Here is a 27,472-nt window from a genome sequence, read left to right on the forward strand (position 1 = left end):
TAGGCCAAGCCGAGTCATTGCATATGCGGTTACCATTAAAGTAAATTGTTTTCCTGATTGCCGATAACCACATGTTAGCGAAGTGTTAAATTAAAAAACAATAGGTAAATAAAACAAACACTGAAATTCAAAGCATGGCTGGGGTTTAATTGATTGAGATTAACCTGTCGTCGCGATTGATAATTTCCAAGTTCTTAGCCTAAAACGTGCGAGATTAACGACCACGTGACGTGTCTAACCAATCAAAACACGCATGTCATTAGACTTTATTTCCTGTGCCAGAAACTTGAAAGGGAAAGGTAAACAATGCATGCTGTAACTGTGACGATGTAGAGATAGCATGTTACTGCAGTTTGCAGACCTAGCTCAAGTGGATTATTATTATATACTCATTGCGTTGTTGATATTATTCGATGACAAACGTCACAATCAAATTTATTAAACGAAATTTCAGCCGAGAGAAAAAGAAAGAAAGAAAACAAAAAACCCACGATCGAGCGATGACGAGAGGAGGGGGGAAACCACTAGCCCGCAGGGGCTAGTGGTTTTGCGTTTCTCACTAGCCCGAACTTAAAAACCACTAGCCACAGGCGTCGGGCTAGCGGATTTGTCGAACTCTGGTATTACAAACACCAGGATTACCAAAAAACACTTCAGGTGAATGGAACTGTATATTCTAAATAATAAACGGTAAGTAAAGTGCAATTTTATTTGTGAAAAAATGGGTTTAATAGCGAAAAACAACGCCGTAATGGTTAACAACTAGCCGTAACTAGGGTGTGTCCCTTTAAGTGTTTGTTTTATTTTACTGTTATAGTCGTAAATGTGTAATCTTACAAAAATTAGATAAAAATCCAGTTATAATTGATCAGGAATTTGGGCTAGTGCTTTATCTTGGTGGGCTAGTGGTTTTCATAAACCCACTAGCCCTGTGGCTAGTGACTTTTCAAAATATTTGTCATACTCTGGTAATACCACAAAATACATTTTTCGTATTTCTTAAAAACGGATGCATGTTTGAGAAAAAAACGTTGAGCAGACAAGGTCTAATCTATTTTTAGAGGGGATATTTCCATTTCAATGTCACAGACGTTGGTACACCACGTGACCGTTATCATTTTGGTTTGGTTTGTTTTCTCGTGCACGGTTCGCGCAATCAACATCCGATTTGTTGTTGTTCATTTGTGAGATTTTTCTTCACAGTTCGTGAATATTTTCAGTAACAATAAAGTTCAGACAAGTATGTGTCTCAATACAAAACGTTACAAACCCTTAAAACCAATAATTTTGCTAAGTCTTACGATATCTGGAGGTGAAAGAAACGCACCCCAAGTCTGTGAAATTTGTCGTGACGTAGGCGTTGTTGTGCTTCGAGCGACATCTACCGGTGACATCAAAATAGTGCTTGATTTATAATATGTACACGACTTACGTGCTGCGTTAGTTGTAACCGGAGGCACTCTTACATTTATGTCCAACTTTACACGTAACTTATGTTTACGCTGTTTCGTGAATATCTCTTCAGTCACAGATTTACGTTTACATGTAAAACTAGGCTTACGATGTTTTGTGAATATGGGTCCAGGGCTTTAACTTTCCCTTCTGCATCCACTTCCTGTCCTACATAGATGTATAAGTGGAAATGTTGGCGGACAAGTAGATTTTGTGGTATACTTGTCCGATGGGGTTTTTTTTGCGGTACCCAACCCTACAAAATATGTTTTATACTTTAGTTTTAAGTTTTCAAAGGAGGACATCCAAAAATCTTGGTTTTGTTTTGTTCCCCTCCCCGATATAGTCAATTCATCAAACTTCTTGAGGTTTGTTTTCTCACATGCACAGTTTGTGTAACCCTATATCAAGGGCTCTAAGACTTACCCTAACCCTAACCTCAAAACTAATCCTAACCATCGAAATGTGGGTACTGGTCAACTCATGCTGTGTAGCCAACATCAGATTTGTTATTTGCTTGTTGTTCATTTACAAGTAAGGTGATTTTCTTCACAAGTCTGAATCATTTTCATTCACAATAAAGTTTAAACAAGTAAGCATTTTACAAAAAGTAAGTGTCTTACAAATCCCGGAAACCATTAATTTTAAAAAGTCACTTTTGTTTATTCCTGGGAATTGCCAATACAGAATCCACAATGAATCATACAAATTGTGTTAAAATGCAGAATGTTGAAATAACATTTGATAGTGTCACATGACCATGTGCATGTCACATTCTGATAATGCATAGAGATTTCTACAACTCCATAGTCACTGATAATAACAATGTTATGAAGGTCTTTGGAGTCATTTTTAACAAGAAGCTGTATTAAAACTGTAATTTGTAAACAAGAATCTTAGAATGCTGAATGGTGTGGTGATGAAATGAAATACTCGTAACCTACTAATAACGCCAATTTACTTATGACAGCAAAAGCTGAAAAATATAAACACTGTCATTCTTATGTTTACAGACATGTCAAAATATTTAGGCCGGACTGAGTACCGATGATCAGTCATTAAATGATTTACATGGAGTTTTTTAACTCAATATTTGGAAAATATTTGTTAACAAGCATCGAGAAACGCGACATATTTCGTAATAAATTCCAGCACGGTCACTTCGGAATTTAGCGAAACTTCTATATAAAGACGTTAGGTCAATAGATGGCAATGATTAAGATAACTACCTTTCTTCCAAATTATATTCCAAGCGTAATATGATGATACGCCTTATCCAAATGATCTGTGTTGACCACCATCACTGGTCATGTGACTCCTGACGTCAAAAGCATGATCTCGCACATATTTTTTTATAAAACGGGATTTTAAAACACCGAGAATAAATATAAAAATATATGAAAATAAACAAACTAATAATATTTAAGATATACTTACAGTAATTTAAATGAAATAAAAAAAATTACAAACAAAACCTCCAACGATGTTGGATATAACAGCACCACCACCATGTGCGACTGACATTCAGAACACCTCAGCCGAATACGTTTCGTGCAGAGTCGAAAAAACAAAGAACAGAATGCTTACAAACTATGTCTACAAAACTATAATACTAGTAAATGTATGTGATTCTATTTAGTGGTAACGAACGACAGGCGCGGATCCACGATTGTTTAATAGAGGGCCCCAAAACCCGTCGTTGTCATGTCATTGGGTTTTACGTGTATATTGAATAGAACGCCTGTTCTTGTTGTTTTTGAAAATATGACTTAAAGGTCATTGACAGGTGAACGGAATAATGTGTATTAAAGGAGGGGACAATTAATGCATTTGGCCTGGTATGCATATTCAACGATATATAATGCACATTACTGCTTAATTAAAAACAGTAGTCTAACTATTCCGTGTCTGCTCTTGGAACCTTTATTCAAAACCAATTACCACAGATAAATTTGACAGCATTTACCAACATTTGTTCATTTAATCGTTGCAAAGCGAAACTACAGTGTGACAAACTACCCCGTTAGTTGTATAAGACTGTAATTAATACAATTTATTACTGAATAAATCATTTAATATCGGAACGTATAGCATATTTGTGAATTGGGATATTGCACAGCTTGAAGCTATGTTCCATTAAGGCTATGTTTCCATTAATGCGGCTGCGGTCCGGGTGCGTCCGATTGCGATGCGGGTGCTTGCATTTGTTGTGTTTCCATTAATGCGGCTACTGACTGCGATTACTCCAGTAATATATATATATATATATATATATATATATATATATATATATATATATATATATATATATATATATATATATATATATATTTGCGCCGAGAGCTGTTCTCAGTTCAGCCAATGAACGTTCTTCTTAATGTTCGCGAACTATTTGATTGGCGTCCGACATGTCCATTTGGTTTAACGTGAAGCGCATAAACCAGCCTAGCGAACGTTTTCTTTTCGCTTGGTCTGGTTGAACCCAGCCCTTGGGATAGCCTACATGTCTTTAGGCCCTGAACTGGCATGTTTATTCAAATTGACACATATTATCGGTCTGTTTTTATTACTTTGGTTCAAAGACTTTACAAAGTTAAACTAACAAGTTACAGATCTTTCAGACATTGCTTTCATACATATTGAACACATGCCATTAAAATTAATAACCATGATTATTAAAATAAGCAAACATCATTAGGCCTACGCTACATTCTGGACTACTCCGTTTCTCATCACCGGTCGCGAGATCGCTATTACGCTAACTGAATATTTGGTATTATTATTAAGTTTGAGGTGTCGATTAGATTTTAGCCAATTTTTGGGGGGTAAAAATTAGTCAATGGCTAATTTGGCTACCGACAGTAACTAATTCTGAATTTAATAAATCATGACAGTAAAGACTAAGTATATTCCAATGACATCTCTTAATATCAAATGTTCGACATCCAATAGCCGATGATTGATAAAATCAATGTGCTCTAGTGGTATTGTTAAACAAAACAAACTTCAAAAAAATGTATTATGTTTTTGTTTTCAAAATGTTAAAAACATTCCAATGCCAAATTGCTATTGAATATATATGAATATTTAATTACTAATGCACCTGACTGTTTGAAAAATAATATTTTAAGAAAAAATAATTATAATTTATGGAATATGAATATGAAGTGAAATTACAGTAAGGTATGTTATATTTATTGTGTACGATGCCAAAGTGACTGTCATCGACCACATAGATTTTGGGTCATTTTGCCCACTGTTATTTTTCCCTTAGTCTTCTTTAAGCAGGATTAGTTCGCCCTAAATCTCATTCATACTGAGTTTTGAAGTCTTTTTTTTTTCTGTTTATAATACTGTTCATAATATAGTCCTTCCCAGCCTTCATGTACATTGTTCTTTGTAAATAATTTTCATTTTACAGAAAAAAAAGTACAAGTGTTTTGGTAATGACAAAAAACCCACTATATTTTAGAACTGGGCGGTATACCATATATACAGTTCGGTATCTTAATCATGATTTATCGTACACAGCAAATTTCAAAATACAAAAATTTCGGTATTTAAAAATGTTATCCGCCATTTAGTAAAGCCCTAACAATATATCTGACGAATGCAAATTAGCTTAAAAGAAAGTGATGAGGGCTTTGCACATGGAATTTAATTTTATTTAATTAAAAATAAAATCTGTAAAAAAATTGCTTTGTAACTGTATACTATAGACAAGGAAGGAAATGTACAGTCATACACGCGCTCTAAATTTGGTCTAGTACAAGTTCGATAAGTTTTTCAACATTAAGTGTCATTGGAAGTACACGAAACATAGTTAGAATGTTTTGGGAAGCCCTACGATCCGGAGGAATCCTCTGTGCGATTCTTATGCGGGCTAGCTGGAATCGCTCCATGATCCGATCGAAAATACGGAAATCGCATTAATGGAAACATTACTATTAAAACAATGTTGTGCGATATTTGACGCACCCGTACCCGCACCGCAACCGCATTAAAGTTGAAAGTGTCTGGAATATTTTTATTATTTAAGCATTTAGAATAGATGATCCAGTTTTGTTTGGTACATAAAAGGCCCACCACATCGCTATAGTTTCGCAATGCTCGCTTATCTACATTATCTAGGTCAACTGCAAACCCAATGGCCAGCTTGTTTTTCTTCAATTAGCGGGACGCCAGTAGAACTGGGAATTTATGCGATTTGCGCAGGCGCTAAGCTTCTCACGTGATTTTGAACACATTTAACTGTCTTGATTGAGGGGTCGTCTCATACCTCCAAAATATATTTATATCCATAGAGGTATGGTACAATACCTTTCCAGGGGTCGGTGAGGGATTTGCCTTGAAATTTTGACAGTGACCAGCGGTTGGCATACGCGTTAGGCCTACATGTAAGGGGGTGTTAATAATTACATAATGCTCTAGGGGTAGAGGAAGAGGGCAGTATGTTCGATATACGTAACATTTATGAAGGCTATATGTTATTTCTATTCATTACTTAGACCTACAAATGTGGTGGGTTTTTTAATGCGCAGTCGGTCTAGGATCGATCCACATCGGCGGGATTGTTCCAGCCAGTGCGCCATGACTGGTATATAAAAGGCCATGGTATGTGATATCCTGTCTGTGGGATGGTACATATAAATGATCCCTTGCTAAAAAGAAAAAAAATAATAATAATAAAATATTTTTAAAATGTAGCGGGTTTGCAAGGCACGTGTGCAGGGATTTCAGCGGGGTTGGGGGTTATAGACTGCGTTGAGCGAAGTTTATATGGGGCCATGTTCCCCCAGAAAATATATTTCAATTTTTTTTTATCTTGGTCAGGGAAGTGTTTCGACCCCAATACCCTCCCCCTACACATGCGCCCGTTTCCACTCTTAGATTATATGTCAAAATTACCAAACGTTTGACATCCAAAAGCAGATGATTACTAAATCAATATGCTCTAACACCGATGTCGTTAAACAAAACAAACTAACTTTACCCTTTCCAAACGAAATAATATTTATTTGAATTTGTCGATTTTACCACACGTAAAATTAAAAAGTGAAAACGGTCATTTTCTACTTTAGTATATTTTATTAAAAATATATACATGATCAATGTGTTATACAAACTAAACTTTGAAAGTTCTACTAACACTTTATAAAATATCAATTCTTGAGTAGGAAGTTACGATTGTCGATAGCTCGTTGTCAAGATCAAAACCGGTTTTAACGAAAGAATAGTACGTATCCTCAACCGAACGTTCTTTGTACAGCGCAAGAATTCTCATTTCATTTTTTGAGACGAACCCTACAATTTCAAATCCGCAAACGCACCTGTTAACTGAAATTGACAACAGGCTGTCGTTTGTGGTTTGCCGAGCAATGGCCGCACCTAGGCGATGAATCGAGCGTATACTTTTGACGTTCTCCGTTCATAGCGAAACACACACGAATTTTTTTAAAAGTGCAGTTGAACTTGTATTTCATATTTGTGCATGATATTATTATATGGTAACCAGACACTGTAACTTTAATGGAAACATAGCTTTAGAGGTTGGTTCTTTATACCAAATCTAAATAGATCAATACAAGTCATGTGATATAAACATGGCGACGTCCAGTAAAGTGAAACACGTTGTAGCAGATTCTGGTGCTTTTATTCGAAATGCTCCACTACGGGTATAACATTTGATAGTTTATAATTAATGTGTGTACCATAATGTGTTATCTTACTTGATCATAATACTTTTATTATATTGTAATGTTATAATTTGATAATCGCTGTGAATGAAAATGAAAGCATGGCAGATAGTAATACTGAGAATCTGAGACTGAGATTCTCTTCTCATATTTCTCAGTTTTCTGTGAGTGTAACCAAGTTAACCACATTGCATTTAAGCAATACTTAATGAAGCAAATTCATTGTTTCATGTTGTCAATCAAGCCTTTTTGTTTCACTTTTTCAAGACAAATCGTCAAATGTGTGACTATTTATAATAATTTTATTCACTTTTCGTCTTTTGTTAGGGACCGCGGACACTTTTTAAATATGACAAGAATGATATTGATTGTTTGTTATACTGAAGAAATACCTTTAAAACAATTTAAAAAATAAAAATAAAAAATAAAATTAATTGGCCCTGTAATCAGGGTAGGTAACTCCGTTTTGCCCAAAAAAATACCCCCCCCCCCCCAAAAAAAAAAAAAAGTTTGGCACATTCAAAATTGTAGGAATGTATTCAATATTTTCAAATAAAATACCTTCAATACCATTAATTATTTTTTAGTTTTATGGTTTTTTGTTTTATTCATTATGGAACGACAAATGACTTCACCGATCCTTTTCCACATACAAGATTGTTCCGAGTTTCATTTTCCTCCTATAATGCACCGCACGTTCTAAACCCAAGTCTTACAGTCGGTTGTTTTTCCTTTAATTCAAAGTGAAGATCGTTTCAAAGTAAGTATTTTTTAGTCTGCATATGCTCGAAAAAGATCACACTACACGATTAGGGTGGGAAAAGGTGGTGGTAGTCGCTATTTCGACCACAATTCCGTTCCGAGCAAAATGTAAACAAATATCCCCCATCTTGGATTGTAGTAAACACACAAACAGGAATATGTTGTTAACGGGCAATCACAGTTATACAACAAATAAAAACATCTAAATTTTGTCATGTACTGCAAGTGTAATAAATTAAATATAATTATCTTACAAAAATAAATACTTGCAATAAAGACAACAACACTATTTTTCAATAATTAAATGCGGTATCGTTACTTTTTCACTTTGCCACTGAATAAAACGTAAAGTGGCAAGTAACATGAGTTCTATATTTGTTATAAAGTTTTATCAATGTATTTTATACCTGTTACAAGTGCTGGTGTTCTTCCAATATTAAGCCATAAATGTTTTATAGACGTTAACTAACATGTGCTTTTCAAACCTTGCATTCGGCAATGGTGTAATGGACGTGAGTGGCGCTACCAGTCTTCCGGTGCAGTCTCTACTTTTGTTGTGCAATAAATGAGTCTCACCATTTATTGCACACACAAAATTGTACAGTGCTCGCCTGATCGGTGGGCCCATTGGGCTATTTCTTGTTTCAGCCAGTGCTCCACAACTGGTGTAACAATGGCCATGGTATGTACTATCCTGTCTGTGGGATGGTGCATATATATATATATATAAAAGATCCCTTGCTGCTAATCGCAAATAGTAGCCCATGAAGTGGCAACAGCAGGTTTTCTATCATTATCTGTGTGGTCCTTAACCAATATGTCCAACGCTTTCCAGACGATTCGTCCACGTACAATTTGTCACCCACCTCGGATAATTCATCCACTCGATTACAACATTTAGACCAATAAATCTAAAATGTAATTTTAGTTTTGTGGTAAACTACTAGTATATGAAACAAACTAAATTTTAGTGGCACTATCAACTTGTTATTGTCTGTCTGTTCATTATAGTACTTTATGGATATGTTGTTATTCAAATTGCTCTTCAATTACACCTATAATTCTGACATACTATTTAGAAAACAAAGCTAGTAACTAAACTAAAATTTCGTCATTTATGTCAAAAACACCATAACGTGACGTCATTGTAAGTAACCAACCAATAAACAATGATATTATCTCCATTCCGCTACCAAGTTCCAGCCAAGTTCTAAATTTAACTATAAAAATTATAGTGGATGAATTGTCCAAGAACAATTTTTGGTTGTGGTCGAATCGTCTCGATTTCAGCAGTGGACGAAACATCCAGAGGACGAATCACCTGCAATCCTGTCCGACTCCATGTAACCCTAAATAAAATGTGTTGAGTGTGTCATTAAATAAAACATTTTCTTCCTTGTCTATACAGGGCAAAAAAATTGAATTTTTCAGACAACCAATATGTCGTTCGTGTGGTTTTAGTGTTTACATGAACGATTTCTTCAGTAGTTCGGATACAAATGAAAAGGTTAATGGGCAACAATATTCTAACTAGAATCTAAGATGATCTATTTTCGTAGCTTTTCTTCTATCATAAACACGAAAATACTGTTTTTGTGTGCTAGGACTAACTTAAAAGCTAACAGGCGAAAATAAAAATTAGGTTTGTTTGTCCTAACCCGACCGACCCAAGAAAATTGACCTGTGTCAAAATCTTTTTCAACCTCTTTTGGGGAAGATTTTTGTTGTTGTTAATATTTAACCAATTTTAATGTAGGCTTGAACAAGTATAATATTGATCAGTAGATGATATTTGTCAGACATTTTAAAACATCGATATTTTAATAAACATTTATTAACGTTAGTTTGGATTCATTGGAAATTAGAACTTCTGTAAAATGCTATTCATAGTAACGAGAACATGATTTTCCCGCGACGGTGGCACGAGATATCATGCACCACGGTGCATGTTAGTAATACAAGGTACATACTCTTGTGACAGGCAAAATGACCTTTAAACTAAATCGATCTAACGGTAGCAGTATATAATATAATATTGTAAGAAACTACCCATAAAGGTTCTGTGAAGTACTTCAAACACCGAATATAGAGACGTCAGGACAGAAATTCAGCAAATTTTCGTAAATTGTAAATATGTCGATGGCGTGCTAACGCAGGTGGCATTTTATAACGAACGTAGACGGTGGTCGTGAAGAAAATAGCTGGACACGTTGAATGATGGAGAAAAAGCTGGTTACAAAATTACCATCAAGCACATATGATATACACTAAGGTCAGGAATTTCCCACTACACACAGTTTTCCAAAACGATGATATTAGCCAACACATGTTTTCTGATGAGTGATTACAGCTTTTGCACGAACGATTCATCTATGTTGATATTCAGTTGGTTTTGCATAACCTACAGATGAACGATAAAATTGTACGTGCCAAATTTTATACACTGCAATTTATTTTTCTTCCACCTGCTAAACAAAATTTGTAATAATTAAGTCATAGGAAATCCCAAATGATTTTATGCGTGTAGTATTTTACATTTAAAACATGTTTGAGGTAAGATATTGTTTGAAAAATCAAGAAAAAAGTAGGATACATGTTTATTTTGTTGGGGAAGGGGGAGACAGAACTCTTGCTATGGCTGAAACTCAGGACAGTCCCTTTAATTTCCGAACAGCATAATATGATTTTGTGCATGTAGCGAAATGCTCAAAAGTGAACATGCAATTACAATACTAATTTTTTCGAGACTACTAAACACTAAAGCTTCTAAAGCTTCGATTAAAAAAAATTAAAAATTGTATTACCACGGTTCAGACTTTGTATCGATTGCGATGCCAATTTCAAACAGTTACATTGTATCTTTATCACACCGACAATTTAGGCTTATTTTCTTCCAAAAACTGTGATATTTTTAAAATACATTTTATGACGAACGATTACAGCTTTTGCACGAACGATCCATCGTTTATGTTGATATTGGTTTTGCATAACCGACAGATGAACGACAATATTGTTCGTGCCAAATTTTATGCCCTGTTTATAGTATACAGTTACAAGCAATTTTTTAACAGATTTTTTTTTTAATTGCACACAAATATAGTAGAGCTGGACGGTATTGAAATTTCAGTTTCGGTATCAATATTTTTGGGGTCATTTACCTCGGTATCGGTACAGTATTGTCAGTTCACTCAGCTTTAAATGCATGCCTGAGTTGAGTTTCACCCATTAATTTCATCTAAATAAAATTAAATTCCATGTGCAAAGCCCTCATCACTTTCTTTTAAGCTAATTTGCATTCGTCAGATATATTGTTAGTGCTTTACTAAATGGCGGATAACATTTTTAAATACAGAAATTTTGGTATTTTGAAATTTGCTCGGTACGATAAATCAGTATTGACATAATTAAGATACCGAATTGTATATATGGCAGGGGTCGCGTTAAGATGCGTCCATGCGTCCCTGAACGTATGGACAGCAGACTTGGATGCTTGCTCATCACCACAAATGATAATAAAACCGTCCCAGTTTATTTTCAAAGACACATTCCATACGCATGTTTATTCCATTATTTCATCATCACCATGTCCTAAGTGATCTGGACGCATGAACTCAGTTAGCAAAGTCAAACAATTCGTCACTCATAATCCCGCCATGATCTCCACTATTGTTCCGACTATAAATAAGAAACCTATTGTAAACTGAGTGAAAATCACTTTCTTCTCCTGATCGTCTGGTGGAATTGTGGGAATAGCAAGATGAGTCTATATTTTGAAAGGGTATATACAGGACCCTTCAGTTGATTACGGTATATTATCTCAGGCCAAAATGCCATCGGAAATCCATGTGTGGCCAATGTATGTCACAATCAATGGGGTTTCCATAAGCAGAACACGGGCTACATTACTAATACTGGAGCTGTATTAACAATAACAGTCAACGTGTACCTTACTATAGTGGAAAGATGAAATGTCACAATAACTTATATTTGCGGCCACTATATCAGCAAACTACATAAATGTATGTGTCTGAACATTGATATATTATAGGTAGTGTGTGGATTTGTTTAATTATTTATTTAAACCATTATGGCATTAACACACCTATCAAAATTAACATCTACAAAATGACGTCATTATGACTTAGATTGGCCACACTGATAATGGGCAATCGAAAATCCTCCAATCTAATTAAAATTAGCTCCACTATTACATGTGAATCTAACAGCAGTCCATTGAAGCTCATGTTCAGTTGACCTTTCATTCGACCAATCAAAACCTTACTTGTAAAATCATGCCAGTGATTTGAAAAGAATTTGAAAACATTCGGGATTATGCCGAGGGAATACGAAATGATTCGGGTGAATTACAAAGTATGCCGGAAACTAATTTCAATATAAAATTTTATGTAAAATTTGTTTCAAGACGAAAAAAAACCTGTGATGGTATAGCCATAAAATCTGTTTATACTAGTATACAATCAAGAGTTTATTACTGCACTTTTCCCCCTGGTTTTTCAATGTTGAAATAGACCAACAAGTTCACCTATTGCACAAATAGTCTCGCCTGGTATTTTTAGAATTTGTATGCTCCAGAATAACGCTATAAAAGGCGACGTGTAATTGGTGGATATTTTTAAAACCTTACTTGCAAAATCATGCCAGTGATTTGAAAATAATTTGAAAACATTCGGGATTATGCCGAGGGAATACGAAATGATTCGGGGGAATAGATGAAATTTTACCTGGACATGGGAGTCCACGCAATGCTGTTAGATCTACTGGTAGACCCAGTAGAGCTATTTTTAATCAGATTGGGAAATCCTCGTAACTTCTGTCGAAACAGAACAGAGTGTAGCTATACAGTTTATTAACTTGTTTGAATATTCCTACAAGCGGAGAGTTTTCCCTTACAAACAAAACAATCTAAATTAGATATGCATCACTAATTGTTTATTTTGATAACAAATAACTAAACTATAGCAACATAATATCAATACGATAACCAAGAGAGTAACAAGCATGACACCCCTATTTGGAAATTGGACTTGCCCGACATCAGACCTAGAAACAATCATGGCCGTCAAAGTTGTTTGCTTTGAACGATCCAAAACGCAATTTTTAAGATCATTAAAAAAACATAATAACGAACTCGTACAAGACGTGGATATAAAAGTTGTTAATTTTTCTAATTTGGAATCGTACCAGGACTAATGGGCATGTTATATATTCTCTTTTTTATTGAGAGAAAACACCAAAATGTTTCCTCTGGTCAAACTATAGTAATTATGCACCTGTGTGCCAGTCATATCATTTCCGGGGAAAACCATTACCATGCTCCCAGGTCATTACTCAGGCATTTTGAATATTGACTTCCATGCAGGTGTGAAGGGACCTGGAGCGAGGTTCGTATGCTGAGTTAGGAGGTGCCGTAGGTTGCTGGATCGAATCCCAGTTCAGATACTAAATTTTCTAATGTTATTATTAAGATGGCATTACTTCTTCGTTCAATAAACCAGTAGTATTTTACTTTTATTCTTTTTTCATGCCAATGGTACATGATAGAATCAATTTTGTTGACGGCACAACTATTAAATACAACTGCTGTTGTCCGTCTTGACCGAAGCTATGGAATGTGTTCTTAAAGGTAGAGTAAACTCAAGCAAGAGATTTATGTGTTGGAAAGATGCATACCCAGACCACCAATACATACTGACACTTTAACAAATGAAAAATGCGTAATTTTAGAGTTAATAAAGAAACATGATTATTCCTGCTAACTGGGGGTAGCCATTTTGTTTCGTTTTTATGACATCCAGTGGTGTAGCTTGGGGCGAAGTGATGTCAGCTCCGTCCACCTGCTCTATGCACAGTGTAAACAAACGCTCTAATTTACGACAAGGCAACTTCAGACTTGTAAAACAACATAAATGACTTGATAGTATAATAAACTATTTAACTAAATATATTTCAAGTTGCATCAATAGTTATAGTATTTTTCTTTTTAAAAAAAAAGCATATTATTAGGGCTATTGGTATGCTACGTTCGAGCAAAAATGACAACTCCTGATACCCAAGTGCTAATTTTCTTTTCTTTGAGACTACGTAATTGGTCAGTTTAGATGGGAAAGTCTACTTAATCAAGGGTTTTACAGAATTACTTACAGTAATAAAGCAGGACAGCTGATCGATTATGATTAGATGGGTGTCCGTGTGGTTAACACACAATACCCTGTGATCGTAATAAAAGAGGCACGTCTTTTTAGTGTGTCTAGACACTGTCTGGGGACCATCTAAATATACATCTGCTAATCGGAACCACAGATATAGGCCACGGAAAGAAAAGACCAATTAACTAAGAAAACACTCCGATTATTATTTCAGTATGTGGGTTAATTTATGTACAAACCACAATACAGTTATTTCAACACTTTGACAATGGTGGTTTATTTTGTATTAATTATACAGAATATTGCAATGCATCCGCAAAAATCAGGTATTTTGTTTCTTCAGTTCGAAGACTAATTCCTGACTTGACACGTTAGGTATTACGTAACCACCAGCTCTCCAGAGGGCGTATTCACTGGGATGATACAGAATGGCTGCGCCCGTTATATATAATAGCCGTTACATTTAACCGTTTTATTAACTATACGATTATACTTGTTTATATTAAGCAATAATGTGCATTATATATCGTTGAATATGCATACCAGGTCAAATGCCTTGATTGTCCCTTCCTTTAAGCCGTTATTTCCGGGAAAAAATATGGACTCGTGGATTTTGAGAATGGACTCATTGAAATGAGCAATTCATGAGCAAATGAGTCCACTGGGGAAAAATGGACTCCTGGGGGAAAATCCTTAATGCTACCCCTGTATGGTATACCGCCCAGCTCTAAAATATAGTGGGTTTTTTGTTATTACCAAAACACTTGTACTTTTTTTCTGTAAATGAAACTGAAATTATTTACAAAGAACAATGTGCATGAAGGCTGGGAAGGACTATATTATGAACAGTATTATAAACAGAAAAAAAGAAAAAGACTTCAAAACTCAGTATGAATGAGATTTAGGGCGAACTAACCTTGCTTAAACAAGACTAAGGGAAAAATAACAGTGGGCAAAATGACCCCAAATCTATGTGGTCGATGACAGTCACTTTGGCATCGTACACAATAAATATAACATACCTTACTGTAATTTCACTTCATATTCATATTCCATGAATTATAATTATTTTTTCTTAAAATATTATTTTTCAGTCAGGTGCATTAGTAATTAAAAAAAAATATATATATATATATATTCAATAGCAATTTGGCATTGGAATGTTTTTAACATATTGAAAACAAAAACATAATTATTTTTTTGAAGTTTTTGTTTAACGATACCACTAGAGCACATTGATTTTATCAAACATTGGCTATTGGATGTCGAACATTTGATATTAAGAGATGTCACTGGAATATACTTAGTCTTTACTGTCATGATTTATTAAATTCAGAATTAGTTACAGGGCTTGCGCTGTTGGTAGCCAAATTAGCCATTGACTAAATTTTACCCAAAAAAAATTGGCTAAAATTTGGACTAAGCCATTTTCTATCTTCAGATGTCAACAAACGGTTACATAATCTAACTGACTCCTCAAACATAATAATAATACCAAATATTCAGTTAGCGTAATAGCGATCTCGCGACCGGTAATGAGAAACGGAGTCATCCAGAATATAGCGTAGGCCTAATGATGTTTGCTTATTTTAATAATCACAGTTATTAATTTTAATGGCATGTGTTCAACATTATAAAAGCAATGTCTGGAAGATCTGTAGCTTGTTATTTTAACTTTGTAAAGTCTTTGAGCCAAAGTAATAAAAACAGACCGACAATGCGTGTCAATTTGAATAAACATGCCAGTTCAGGGCTGAAAGACATGTAGGCTATCCCAAGGGCTGAGTTCAGCCAGACCAAGCGAAAAGAAAACGTTCACTAGACTGGTTTATGCGCTTCATGTTAAACCACGCCGGACGCCAATCAAATAGTTCGCGAATGTTAAGAAGAACGTTCATTGGCTGAACTGAGGACAGCTCTCGGCGCAAATATACGTCATGCTTCAGAGTCTGCTGAGACTCATGTGTCAAGAGACATCATTGCGGATATTAAACAATACGATTACACACAAGTAAATCTTGATGTAAATTTTTTTTAAACTAAACCAATAGTTGTTTGCATAAATTAATACCTAACTGCAGTTTTGTTTATTTCTTTTGTTTTTGTTAAGTTCATACACATGGTCGAGAGCACGCATGCAGATCGCTATCACGGGAAATGAACATGCAGTATTTATACAAATTGCAGTTAAATGTACAACGTAAAATTAGTTTACAATAATCATATTTGTAAAATAATGTTAGATATACATTTATAAGATTGTGAGGTGACATTTAATAAGTTAGCTGGATTTTGAAAAGACTGTAAATTTTAATTTTATTCACACTATTTATTTATAAATGGAATAGTTGTAATACTGTGAAGTCGGCATTCTTAGTCTAGGTATTTTACAAGCAGAAATTGCAACAAGCATTTAACGCGGCGCTGAAATCAACAGCAACAACATGTTGCAAATTATGAAATTGTTGGGTGATGGGAAATTGATGGGTTACTTAAAAAGAAAAGCATTTCAAACTAACATAAAGATTGCTATTTAAAGAAATAATGAACTCTTATATTTAAAAAAAAAAAAAAGCTCAAATTTTTATTTGGGAAAAAAAGGAAGAAAGAGAAAACAACGCTCTCCATAAACATCCACCCACCACCATATTTTGGTATGTTTAATTTAATGTCATATGCCTTAGAAGTGGGGGTGGGTGTGTGGGGACTGGCTACTAACTCTGAAGATAATGCATCACCTCACCAACCCCCTGCTGAAAAAATGAAGTAATATATTAACTGCCCCTACCCCAATGCTGTCTTTGATTTTGATCAGGTAATACGGTTTTGTTATTCAGATTTATTCCAGTTTGTACATTGTAAAAGATGCATTTTCATATGCATATATAAATACTGTATATAATACTGCGTAAATCAAATTTGGCTAATAAAAATTCCATTTGGCTAATTTTTTGGTGACAGGTATTTTTGATCCAGGGTGAGCCCTGTAGTTATATAGGTGGACATGAAAAATTAATACACAACAATAGCAAATTTTTATAATCAAATTATCTGCCTGTTTGGAATGTTACTGATTGTTTTTTATTTGTTAATTCAGGAAATTGGTGAAAAGATATATACTCTTCGAGAAGTTGTTAAAGAAATTCGAGACAAGACCACTCGTCAGCGGTTACAGGTTCTGCCATATCAGCTTGACTTCCGAGAGCCTTCCCATGATTCTGTTAGACTAGGTGATTTCTGGATCCATATAATAAATATACATTTATGTAGCTCAATGGGCAGTTGCTGTATCTTTAAAGAACCCTAATGAAATATTCCCCATTCTGACAAATGCTCCATGACTGGTGTAAATATCAAATCCCATGGTACATGCAGATACCTCCCCACTTTCGGTTCTTATAGTATATATGCTGTGCTGTATGTGGAAAAGTGCCCATAAAACACATCATGCTTTTAATATGAAGGAATGGCGTGGATGGAGACAACATGCTTTTTCTCTCATTCTGTACAGCTGGACCCACATTCAATCATAAACATACTTTAGTCAAAGTATAATATATATATATATATATATATATATATATATATATATATATATATATATATATATATATATATATATATATATATATATATATATATATATATATATATTTATATATATATATACTTAAAGCACATAGATGATAGATTATAAGTAAGTTTATGAAGACACAGCCAGTTGTCAGTAATATTATTTGATTGAAAACATATTAGCCAGTGGTCCATAAATGATTTTTTTTATTTTTTTTATAATAAATGAAATTATTTTTTATACATTTTATTGAAACAAATTTCAGTGACTGAATTTTCCAAGAAGACTGGAGACTACCCTAGTTTGTCAGCTGCTGATATTAAAATACTTGCTCTGGCTTATCAGCTAGAAAAGGAGCATGTTGGCCCAGATCACATCAAGACTGTTCCCCAGAGAAAGGTGAGATTGAAGTTTTAAAATATTGTAATTTTCATCATAGAATTAAACACTCGCTGTATATATTTCATCTTCCATCTTGAATAGGATGTAGCTCAGTGGTAGACAGCGATGAAAGTTCGCCGCCTTTTTGTTGCGCCAAAATAAAATTTAAAAACCCCGCCCCTTTTCAACTTTCATTCGTTCCGCCTAAAATTTTCGGAGTTTAGATCCAACTTTAGATCTAACATGGCTGCGCCCATTGTGGCCGCCATATTTGCTTATTCGCCATTGACCAGATTTGTCTCGCGAAGTATCATCTGCGCGAGACCAATGCGCAGATCGTATACATTGTCGCGTCATGTTGGACAAAATGGTGGTATTGTTTGCGAATGCATTGAAAATCTGTCCATTGTTCGGGATTTTGTGATTTCAATGGGATGCCGTACAAAGTTCTTGATCGGTCAGCGGACACCCTCCTCGAACTCCCCCTGGCGCTGTCTACGCCAGTGCGTCCTCAGCCAAAGACATATCCATAATTTGGTAAAATTATTTCAGCCCTTTTGGGGAAAAGTCACTTTCATCCCTGGATAGAGCACTTTCCTAAGGTGTGTTGGGTTGTTCTTGTAGTTTTGATTGTCTTTAATTCAGTTCTTCACGTTCGAAAATACCAGTCGAGTGATGAAACACTTACCTCATAAGCTCTAGGCAAGTGATTTGAGTCCCATAGAAAAGTCTTGAGTAAAGTTTGCACATATTAACAAAATAGAACTTAGACACTCTCTCACTTTCCGTTTCTCTCTGTCACTGTCTCTCTCTCTCTCTCACTTTTTTCAATGAAAGTAAAAATAACGTCGGGGAACATCATACCTGATGATGTCACTTTATATTGGTAGTTTGTCTTTTTGAGCATTACTATTTAAAAACCAACAAAATAATTCAAAGTGAAATATGAACTTTTAGTGTTTTAAATTTAATTATAAGTGTTGTCTGTTGTTTCTTTTATGTTCATAGGGGTATGGACAACAACAAAAAATCCGTAAAGTTATGTGTAAACGGCTTCCCCTATTCACACAGTTTGCAGATAATTTGTGTTCATACCCCCCCTGAATGTAAAATAAATAACAGACAATCATGTAATATACACCATCTCTCTCTAAGTATTTTAGACACCAGATAACAAGTTTAAAGATTGCTTTCCTTTCCTTACATCTTCCAGTATAATCCTTCATCTCTGGCTTTGTTATCAAAGTTGTGGCTTGAAATAGATAAGATTACAAGTTTAGAATTCTTTTTTATTGGAGATAATTCCAGAATTTGTGATCCATACTAATTATCCACAAAATAAAGTTTTAATCAAACGATATAATATATATAGAAAGCAAAATGCAGCTGACCCGCAGGGCAATTATACATCTCCCCCGTATGATGTGTATTTTTTTAACATGTATATAGATTGTATCTAATTAAATTATATATTTTATACAAAACAGAATACACTGTCATTAATCTTATTCATAGTAACTCACTTGTATTTTGTAGACTGAATGGAATGTAACCAGCCACAACTTGGAAAAACCCACAGCAATAGCTGGCTTTTACTTGGCACCGAAGGTAAATTATTTCTGTTAAGTGTTTATTTTTGTTTATCATTATGTAAAAAGGTATATAATAGGGAGTTGGTACACCGGAAAGACACTTTCCTTTTCATTCTATAACACTTGAAGGTTTTTATAATTTATAGAATACTTAATTATTTATCTAAATCTAACAGCGCATGTATACACAAATGTACAGGAATTAAATTCTTACGGTTATTGATCCTTGTTTCTGTGGTACGTACCTTTTTAGTTTTTCATAGAATGCATTTGAAACTGCTGTAAATACCAAGATGAACAGAAACACATTGGATTGGCCAAAGTCGATAATTTAAGCAATAAGTTATAAGTAATGTGTCGTATAATTTTTAAAATGCTGTAACAACTTAAAATATTTTACACTGTCCTAATAACATGGGTCAGTGACATTGAGGTATATTTTTTTCAATAGTTGATGCTAGGTTCAGACTGTCAACTGTTACAACAAAGTTGGCCAACTTGACTGTTGCGTTGTCATTTCCACAACTCTTGACCTACGACGATTGTGCTCAGATTAACAACTAATGGGTTATCTGACGAGAATCGACTTTGTAAGAGTGCTTAGACTAGCAACTGGACAGTCGTAGAACTCACCTGAGCAGAAATTTGGCCAACTTTGTGCTGGCAGTTGATTGTTTAACCTAGAATAATTTCTTCCATAATCGTTTTGTCATAAATGTCAAAAATCTGCATTAATTTATTAAGAAAAAACATTCATACATTTCTGGTGAACACAGTATGGTTGTCATATTAATAAATAAAATAATAAAGAGTTACTTAATTTTCAGAAAGCACCAGGCTCGAGGACAACATCTGAATGTGGTAGCTGTGTACAAAGTTCGGAGATCTCTGCAGATGAATCAGTTTCAGTCACTGAGGAGCAGACGGACGGTGAGTTTAGAAGCTCTCATAGTAAAACTGGGTTGCAGTTTTGACTTGTTTGTCTTGTTTTGTTTAACGACACCACTAGGGCACATTGATTTATTAATCTATGGCTATTGGATGTCAAACATTTGGTAATTTTGACATATAGTCTTAGAGAGGAAACCTGCAACATTTTTCCATTAGTAGCAAGGGATCTTTTATATGCGCTATCCCACAGACAGGATAGCACAGACCACAGCCTTTGATATACCAGTCGTGATGCACTGGCTGGAACAAGAAATAGTTCATTGGGCCCACCGACAAGAATCGATCCCAAACTGACCGCACATCAAGCGAGCGCTTTACCACTGGGCTACATCCTGCACCAGGTTGCAGTTTTAACCTTTTGACTGGTCTACTAATTACAGGGTTTATACTGGTAATGGAAAATCATGGAATTTTCAGGTGTCCTTTTTCAGGACTGGAAGTGATGGAATTTTGAGCTGGATCCTGGAAAATGATACTTGACCAACTTTTTTTTTTTCTAATTTAAAATAACACAAGAAGAATATAAATATAATTTGTAATTGTTAAGAAATTAAACTGGTAAGGATTATGTGATACTACAGTTGGCACTGTCCTACATAAAAGTAGTGTGGAACAAATTTACTAAATGATTTGTTGGTCAGAGGTTGGGTTATTATTCATGAAAAGATAAAAACTATCCAAACGTTCTACAAGATAAAAATTTGGAAGCTGTATTCATGAGGCTAGGGATTTTCAAGGCTATCTTAGCACTACAAAATTGTAAAACCATTGTAGGCTATGACGTCACTAGCGAGGCCTTAGTGACGTCATAGCTTACAATGGTTTTATGATCCTGTAGCTCTAAGATACATTGAAAAATATGGGACCTGTTTGTTAAAAGTAATTAACTATTTTTGTCAATATGCATTACTTTATTGGCGGTAGCGATGATGACAACTTTTAATGTAAAAGTTGCACATTTAGATCCATTTCTCACAAACTATAAGTCCTAGATCAGTGAAACTTGGTTTATAGTTGAATCTATGGATGTTCACCACAATGCACTAGAAAGTTTATAGTAGACAAGACATTTAATTCTTTGGAATTCTTGTTTCTTACAGAGAAAACAACATTTGATGAGTTGCAAACTGTTGCTAAGCAATCTGATGACACAACAAATAATGAAGACAAACCGACATTGGAATCCCAGCTGAAGACGATCCACATTGAAGTGAAAGATTCTTCAACAGTTGACATGTCTTCTGAACAGTCCTCCCTGGACAATTCTAGCAATAAACTATGTAGGGAAGGACAGGTGTTGCCTAGCAGCTGTATAGAAGAAGGAGAAGAATCAGATGATGAAGAGGATGATGAAGAGGATGATGATGATGATGATGATGAAGATGGCTGGATCACTCCTAGCAACATAAAAGACCTCAAGAAGACCATGGGCGTTGAAGAAGCTCAGAAGGCAGATGTCACTGTTGGTTGTTTAACAACAGATTTTGCAATGCAGGTGAGATTTCAAGTAATCACTGGGATGTGTGTTAGGGTGTGGGTGTGTGTTGTTTGAGTTAGGGTGTGTGTTGTTTGAGTTAGGGTGTGTGTTGTTTGAGTTAGGGTGTGTGTGTGTGTGTTAGGGTGTTTGTGTGGTGTGTTAGGGTGTGGGTGTGTGTTGTTTGAGTTAGGGTGTGGGTGTGTGTTTGAGTTAGGGTGTGTGTTAGAGTGTGTGTGTGTGTGTGTTAGGGTGTTTGTGTGGTGTGTTAGGGTATGTGTGTTAGGGTGTGTGTGTATGTGTGTTAGGGTGTGTTTGTGTGGTGTGTGTGTGTGTTAGGGTGTGTGTGTGTGTGTAAATATGATTTAAGTTAGTTTTAGACTGCATATTTATAATTGTATTGTATATTTGTCAGTTTCCATATGGAATAATTACTATCCACATATACTGTGTTTTTTTATTTTTGTTGAGTTGTAAAACATAAGGCAATAAAAAAGACTTGAAACTGTGGGTATGTGTATGGGGTGTGTGTGAACTGTATGAAGTAGACAGTGGGCAGGGAACACTTTGTTACTTGGTCTAACGTGAGCAAACTTAACTTCATGTCCAAGTGACTGCCTTTGTTAGGATGTTGCCACGTGTGTTTTGATTGGTCAAGTGAAAGGTCATCTGGACACATACCGTTAGCTTGGACTACATCTACCAACTGAATAAAGTTAGAAAGATTCGTAAGATCGAGTTTCAAATCAAATAAGTCAGTATATAATACTCAACATATTTAGGAATGGAAGGTTTAATTGGACAGAACAGAACTTTATTTACTCTCATGGCCCCCATTCAGTGGCATCAGAGGAACATAAATAATAATAAACATACAAATTGTCAAGATGATTTCAGAAACATATATACCACGATACAAACAGATGAGCAGCTAAATATTAAAAACAGTTAAAATCACACGTAAGTCAAGAAGCACAAAATTGTTTGTTAATAATTGATATAAACTTACACAATTTTTTAAGAACACTAATACGTTTTGAGCTGAAGAGTTGCTGGAATTTGTATATATTTGGTCTATTTACATAGTATTTGTTAAGATATTTTAATCTTTCTTGTCTAAAGTTTTTGCATATAAATATATAAGGAAATTCATCTCCAACAATATTGCTATTACAAAGTGTACAGTTTCTATTTTCATATAAAATATTTGTCCACCTCCCCTTTTCAACTGGTAAAAAGTGATTTGAAATACTGAATCAAAAAATGTTGTGTACATTGTTTTATCCAGAATGTTAAAATATGATTCTAGTTCCAATTTTTTTTTTAATATTCTGTAAGTAGTTCCTTTGCTAGTCGTAAAGATGTCATTTCTCCATGTTTGTAGATACTGATCAGACAGTCTTCTCATCACAACTCTTTTTAACCACTCCACTGATTTAAATGACTGCTGGTCCCAAACGTTATTCAATCCAAGCTGGTAAAATAGATCTCTGATGTTAATTATCCATTTATACTGCGTACCGAATTGAATAAAATTGTAATACATTATTTGGTAAGCCTTTACAGATGATTTTAGGCTTTTAGCCATTAACAGTCATGACCAAAAGCAAATTATTCTTAGATGTATTTTCAGAGATAGAGGTGTTCTTCCATATTCACCATATAACATATATATTAGAGTACTTTTCCTGACAGGTGCTAAATATCGTAAGAATTGAATATGAATCTTTTCTATAGTATTTATATTTTCAAATCCCCAAATTTCACAGCCATATATTAATATAGGAACAACTATTGCATCAAACAGCTGAAGTCTATATTCTATCGACAAAGAAAGTTCATTTGGCTTTTTTAAAATGTAAAACATGGCTTTTTTTGCCTGTTGTGTTAAATGTTTCTTGCATAAATTAAATTTGTTACTTTTTTCAAACCAGATACCTAAATATTTGTATTCATTCATGTTTTCTATTATTTGATTACCCAAATAAAATATTTTCTTATAATTTTCCTTTGTTCCACCAAATATCACAATCTTGCTCTTTAATGTGTTTATCGACAGGTGCAGTGGCTTTTGTAGCTTGAATGCAAAACATAATGAGAAATAATATCATTGATTTCTTGGGGTATAAAAGCAATAGTTCTTTTTTGGAAGGGAATGGTAGGTGTTATCCCTTTTACTGGAAAATAAATTTTATTTCCATTTCTAAACCCATGGAATTCAGTTTAAATATTGTTTTGATTAGTTTCCCTTTGTAATCCCATATGTAACACACCAAAATGTCAAATGTGCAGACATCGGCTATTTGTCAAGCTATGGGTAATTAGCATTGAATTAATGTTGGACAAAATTTATATTTGTTTTCACTAGATGAACAGTAGTCTAATTACATACTTATGAATTTGGATAAAATCTTTGTTCTTCAAAAGAAGTAAAATTTGTATTGAAGCCCAGAGCTTATTTACAAGAATTGCTAGTAATATGAGACAGAGTTGAGATAAACAGTGTTGTTTGTTCATTTTCAGAATGTTTTGATACAGATGGGTCTGAATGTGATTTCCGTCGACGGAATGCTGATCAAGAAAGCCAAGAGTTATGTTCTTCGTTGCTATGCGTGTTTTAAGTAAGCAGAACTCCAGAAAATAAAATATAAATTTAGTGGGCCGAGTTTACAAATCCTGTCTTGCATCTTACATGCATGTAATTATACACACTTACAATGGTTTAACATCTGCATTTCTGTAAAACAGACTTCGTAAATTTGGCCCTGTTAGTTTAATCATCTTTTGTGTTGTTCTGTTTATCTAGTTCTTGTCTGTCAGTAATATTTAGATGTTCTACATTTAAAGAGGTTTTTGGTGATGACATTAAAATGGATGTTGAAAATATTTTGAGTGCTATTAACCAGTTCATTTTTAACACTAACAACAATGCCGCCAGAGGTCTGATATCTCTGCTAATATTGAAATAAGTGTATATTCAACTTGCTGTCAGTTTCTTTGGCTTTGTTTTCTAAGAAACACAGGATGTCATATTTTGATATTAATAATAAGAAATGAGATCTAATTAATTTATTTGTTAAATTATAGACATTCAAACTAAATATTTGCAACTTAATACAGTCATTGTTCCTTTATCAATTAATAAATATTGTGCTCTAGTGGTGTCATTAGATAAAATAAACTGTATAAACTTTTTGTTCCTTTATCAGTAACTGAAGTGTTCCCTTCCATCTTGGTGCTTTGGATTCACACCTGCCATTGCAGTGTAATACAAGTGACAACGATAGCTTTTTACGCATTTTTTTTCTTGTAACATGTTTACTGCTCATCAGTTGCTGTAGTAGTAGTAATCCTATTTCAGAATAACCAGTAACATGTCGAAGGCATTCTGTCCGCAGTGTGGGAACAAGACACTGAAAAGAATATCTATGACTGTGGACGAGGATGGAACAGTGCGATACTTCATATCTCGCAGACGACCAATCTCAAAGCGTGGCACAAAGGTATTATTATTACCCTACCGGTCCAATCAGAGGGAACTATATAGGTTTTATTTCCTTCTGTCTGTCTGTCTGTCCATCCATCCATCCATCCATCCATCCATCTGTCACACATATAGTTTTCCAGATGGTTTTTTTAGAATGCCTTGTGATATTGAGTTAAAATGTTGTGTATAGCTTTATCATGTACTGTTGCAGATCAAGTTTGACTTTCATGGCAATTTGGGGCGGGACGTAGTCCAGTGGTACAGCGTTCGCTCGATGTGCGGTCGGTGTGGCATTGATCCCCGTCAGTAGGCCCATTGGGCTATTTCTTGTTCCAGCCAGTGCACCTCGACTGGTATATCAAAGGCAGTGGTATGTACTACCCTGTGTGTGGGATGGTGCATATAAAAGATCCCTTGCTGCTAATCGGAAAGAGTAGCCCATGAAGTGGCGACAGCGGGTTTCCTCTTTCAATATCTGTGTGGTCCGTAACCATATGTCTGACACCATATAACCATAAATAAAATGTGTTGAGTGCGTCGTTAAATAAAACATTTCTTTCTTTCTTTCTTGCATGGCAATTTAACCATTTTTGACAGAGTTATGGCCCTTGAACCTTGAACAAAAAACATTGTTAGGTTCGGTAGGGTATTGTTTATCATCATATGGCATTTTACTCCTTTGTACAATGGACTAGGCTCAACATTCCTCCAGCTAACCATTGGCAAGAATCTTGTATTTGTGTTCTGTCCATAAACAGCGAAAACAAAGTCTTGGACAAAACTCACTGGCTAAGTCGACGGTTGTGTTCACGACAGGCATGCTTGTACAGTTCTCTGATGGAAGCATGCCAGAAATTACCCACACACCTACATTGTTTTCCCCCATTATTGCTGTTCAATGTATATCGGAATATAGTTTTTATTTGTTTTTATAGTACCAATTCACAAAATAGTCGAGGAAAACAAATTCGGAAAAAAGTCATATATACTAAGTCTTACTCAGGAAAACCAAAAAATATTCAAATACTATAAATTCATGCATCGCATGTCTTTAATTCTTGTCTATGTAACATATTTGGTTAATTTCAGTACTCACTTCCATTGCCAAAGGGAGGTAAGCATGCGATAAATCCGGTTCTGGTGGCTGACCAACCAATGCCTCAGCAGCGAGTCTCACGGAAGAATCAACAGAACATGAATGCTCTTGACCCCGATTACATTGCCGGCATGTCACCGTTTGCTGTTAACGATGTAACAAGCCGGTCAGCCTTGCTTGGTATCCATGGCAACAAGGGGTTTTGTTACTGGAATAAGCGAAACCCAAATGAAGTGGGAAAGAAGGGAACCAGACGAAAATGACTTTATTGTTTATGAAATAAAACTATTATTATTCTCAATTTTGTTGGGTTTGTTTAAATGGAAGACATGAAATAATTGGTAAATTATATGAGAATTTGTTACCAGTTATAGATTATTAATAAAGAACCCAGACATGATCATATTTGTGTCAATATAACTTTATTTTATTGCCCCCCCCCCCCCCAATACACCTAAATAAAACAATTCCACCTGCTTTTCATAAACACACCTTGGTGTGTGATGTATGTTGTATACCACCAAATCAAATCCGATAGATGACAATAGTAACAAATGGCTAAAACTTCTGCATGCAGCATTTCAATCATTGATTATCAACCAAGGATATAAATACTACCACCCTTTACTCCAAAAGTAAATCGGAAACAAAATGGCTTTAAGCGGCTAGATTCAGATATGATGGCGGGAAAAAGCCTTTGACTACCCTAATTCGACATAAAATTTGCTATCTTATTTTAGTAGGACCATGGGAATCATGTCTATATTCCCTCAGCTTTATGTTCCCTCGGCTAACCCTAACCCTGAGGAAATAGAGCTGGTGAACCCTAACCCTAACCCT

At 34.9% G+C, this 27,472-nt stretch overlaps 2 protein-coding genes across 2 annotated transcripts in view; one reads left to right on the top strand and one right to left on the bottom strand.

Annotated features, from left to right (window-relative positions):
* LOC121388340 (NEDD4-like E3 ubiquitin-protein ligase WWP1) overlaps positions 1-2,761 on the bottom strand; it is a 60,008-nt gene extending 57,247 nt beyond the window's left edge. Inside the window, exon 1 of the mRNA XM_041519638.1 lies at positions 2,682-2,761. The gene's annotated coding sequence lies outside the window, so the exon portion shown is untranslated. The remainder of the gene's footprint in view (positions 1-2,681) is intronic.
* A 4,249-nt stretch (positions 2,762-7,010) lies between these two features.
* LOC121388479 (RNA-binding protein NOB1-like) lies at positions 7,011-26,933 on the top strand. Its single transcript, XM_041519831.1, has 9 exons — positions 7,011-7,127; positions 17,175-17,307; positions 17,917-18,050; positions 19,569-19,640; positions 20,452-20,554; positions 21,676-22,070; positions 24,573-24,670; positions 25,411-25,552; positions 26,626-26,933. Exons 1-9 carry the CDS (start codon positions 7,056-7,058, stop codon positions 26,893-26,895), a joined length of 1,419 nt encoding a protein of 472 aa, XP_041375765.1. The 5' UTR covers positions 7,011-7,055; the 3' UTR covers positions 26,896-26,933.
* Positions 26,934-27,472: the final 539 nt, after the last annotated feature.

This window comes from Gigantopelta aegis, chromosome 14 (assembly GCF_016097555.1).
Source record: "Gigantopelta aegis isolate Gae_Host chromosome 14, Gae_host_genome, whole genome shotgun sequence".
Taxonomy (NCBI): Eukaryota; Metazoa; Mollusca; class Gastropoda; order Neomphalida; family Peltospiridae; genus Gigantopelta; species Gigantopelta aegis.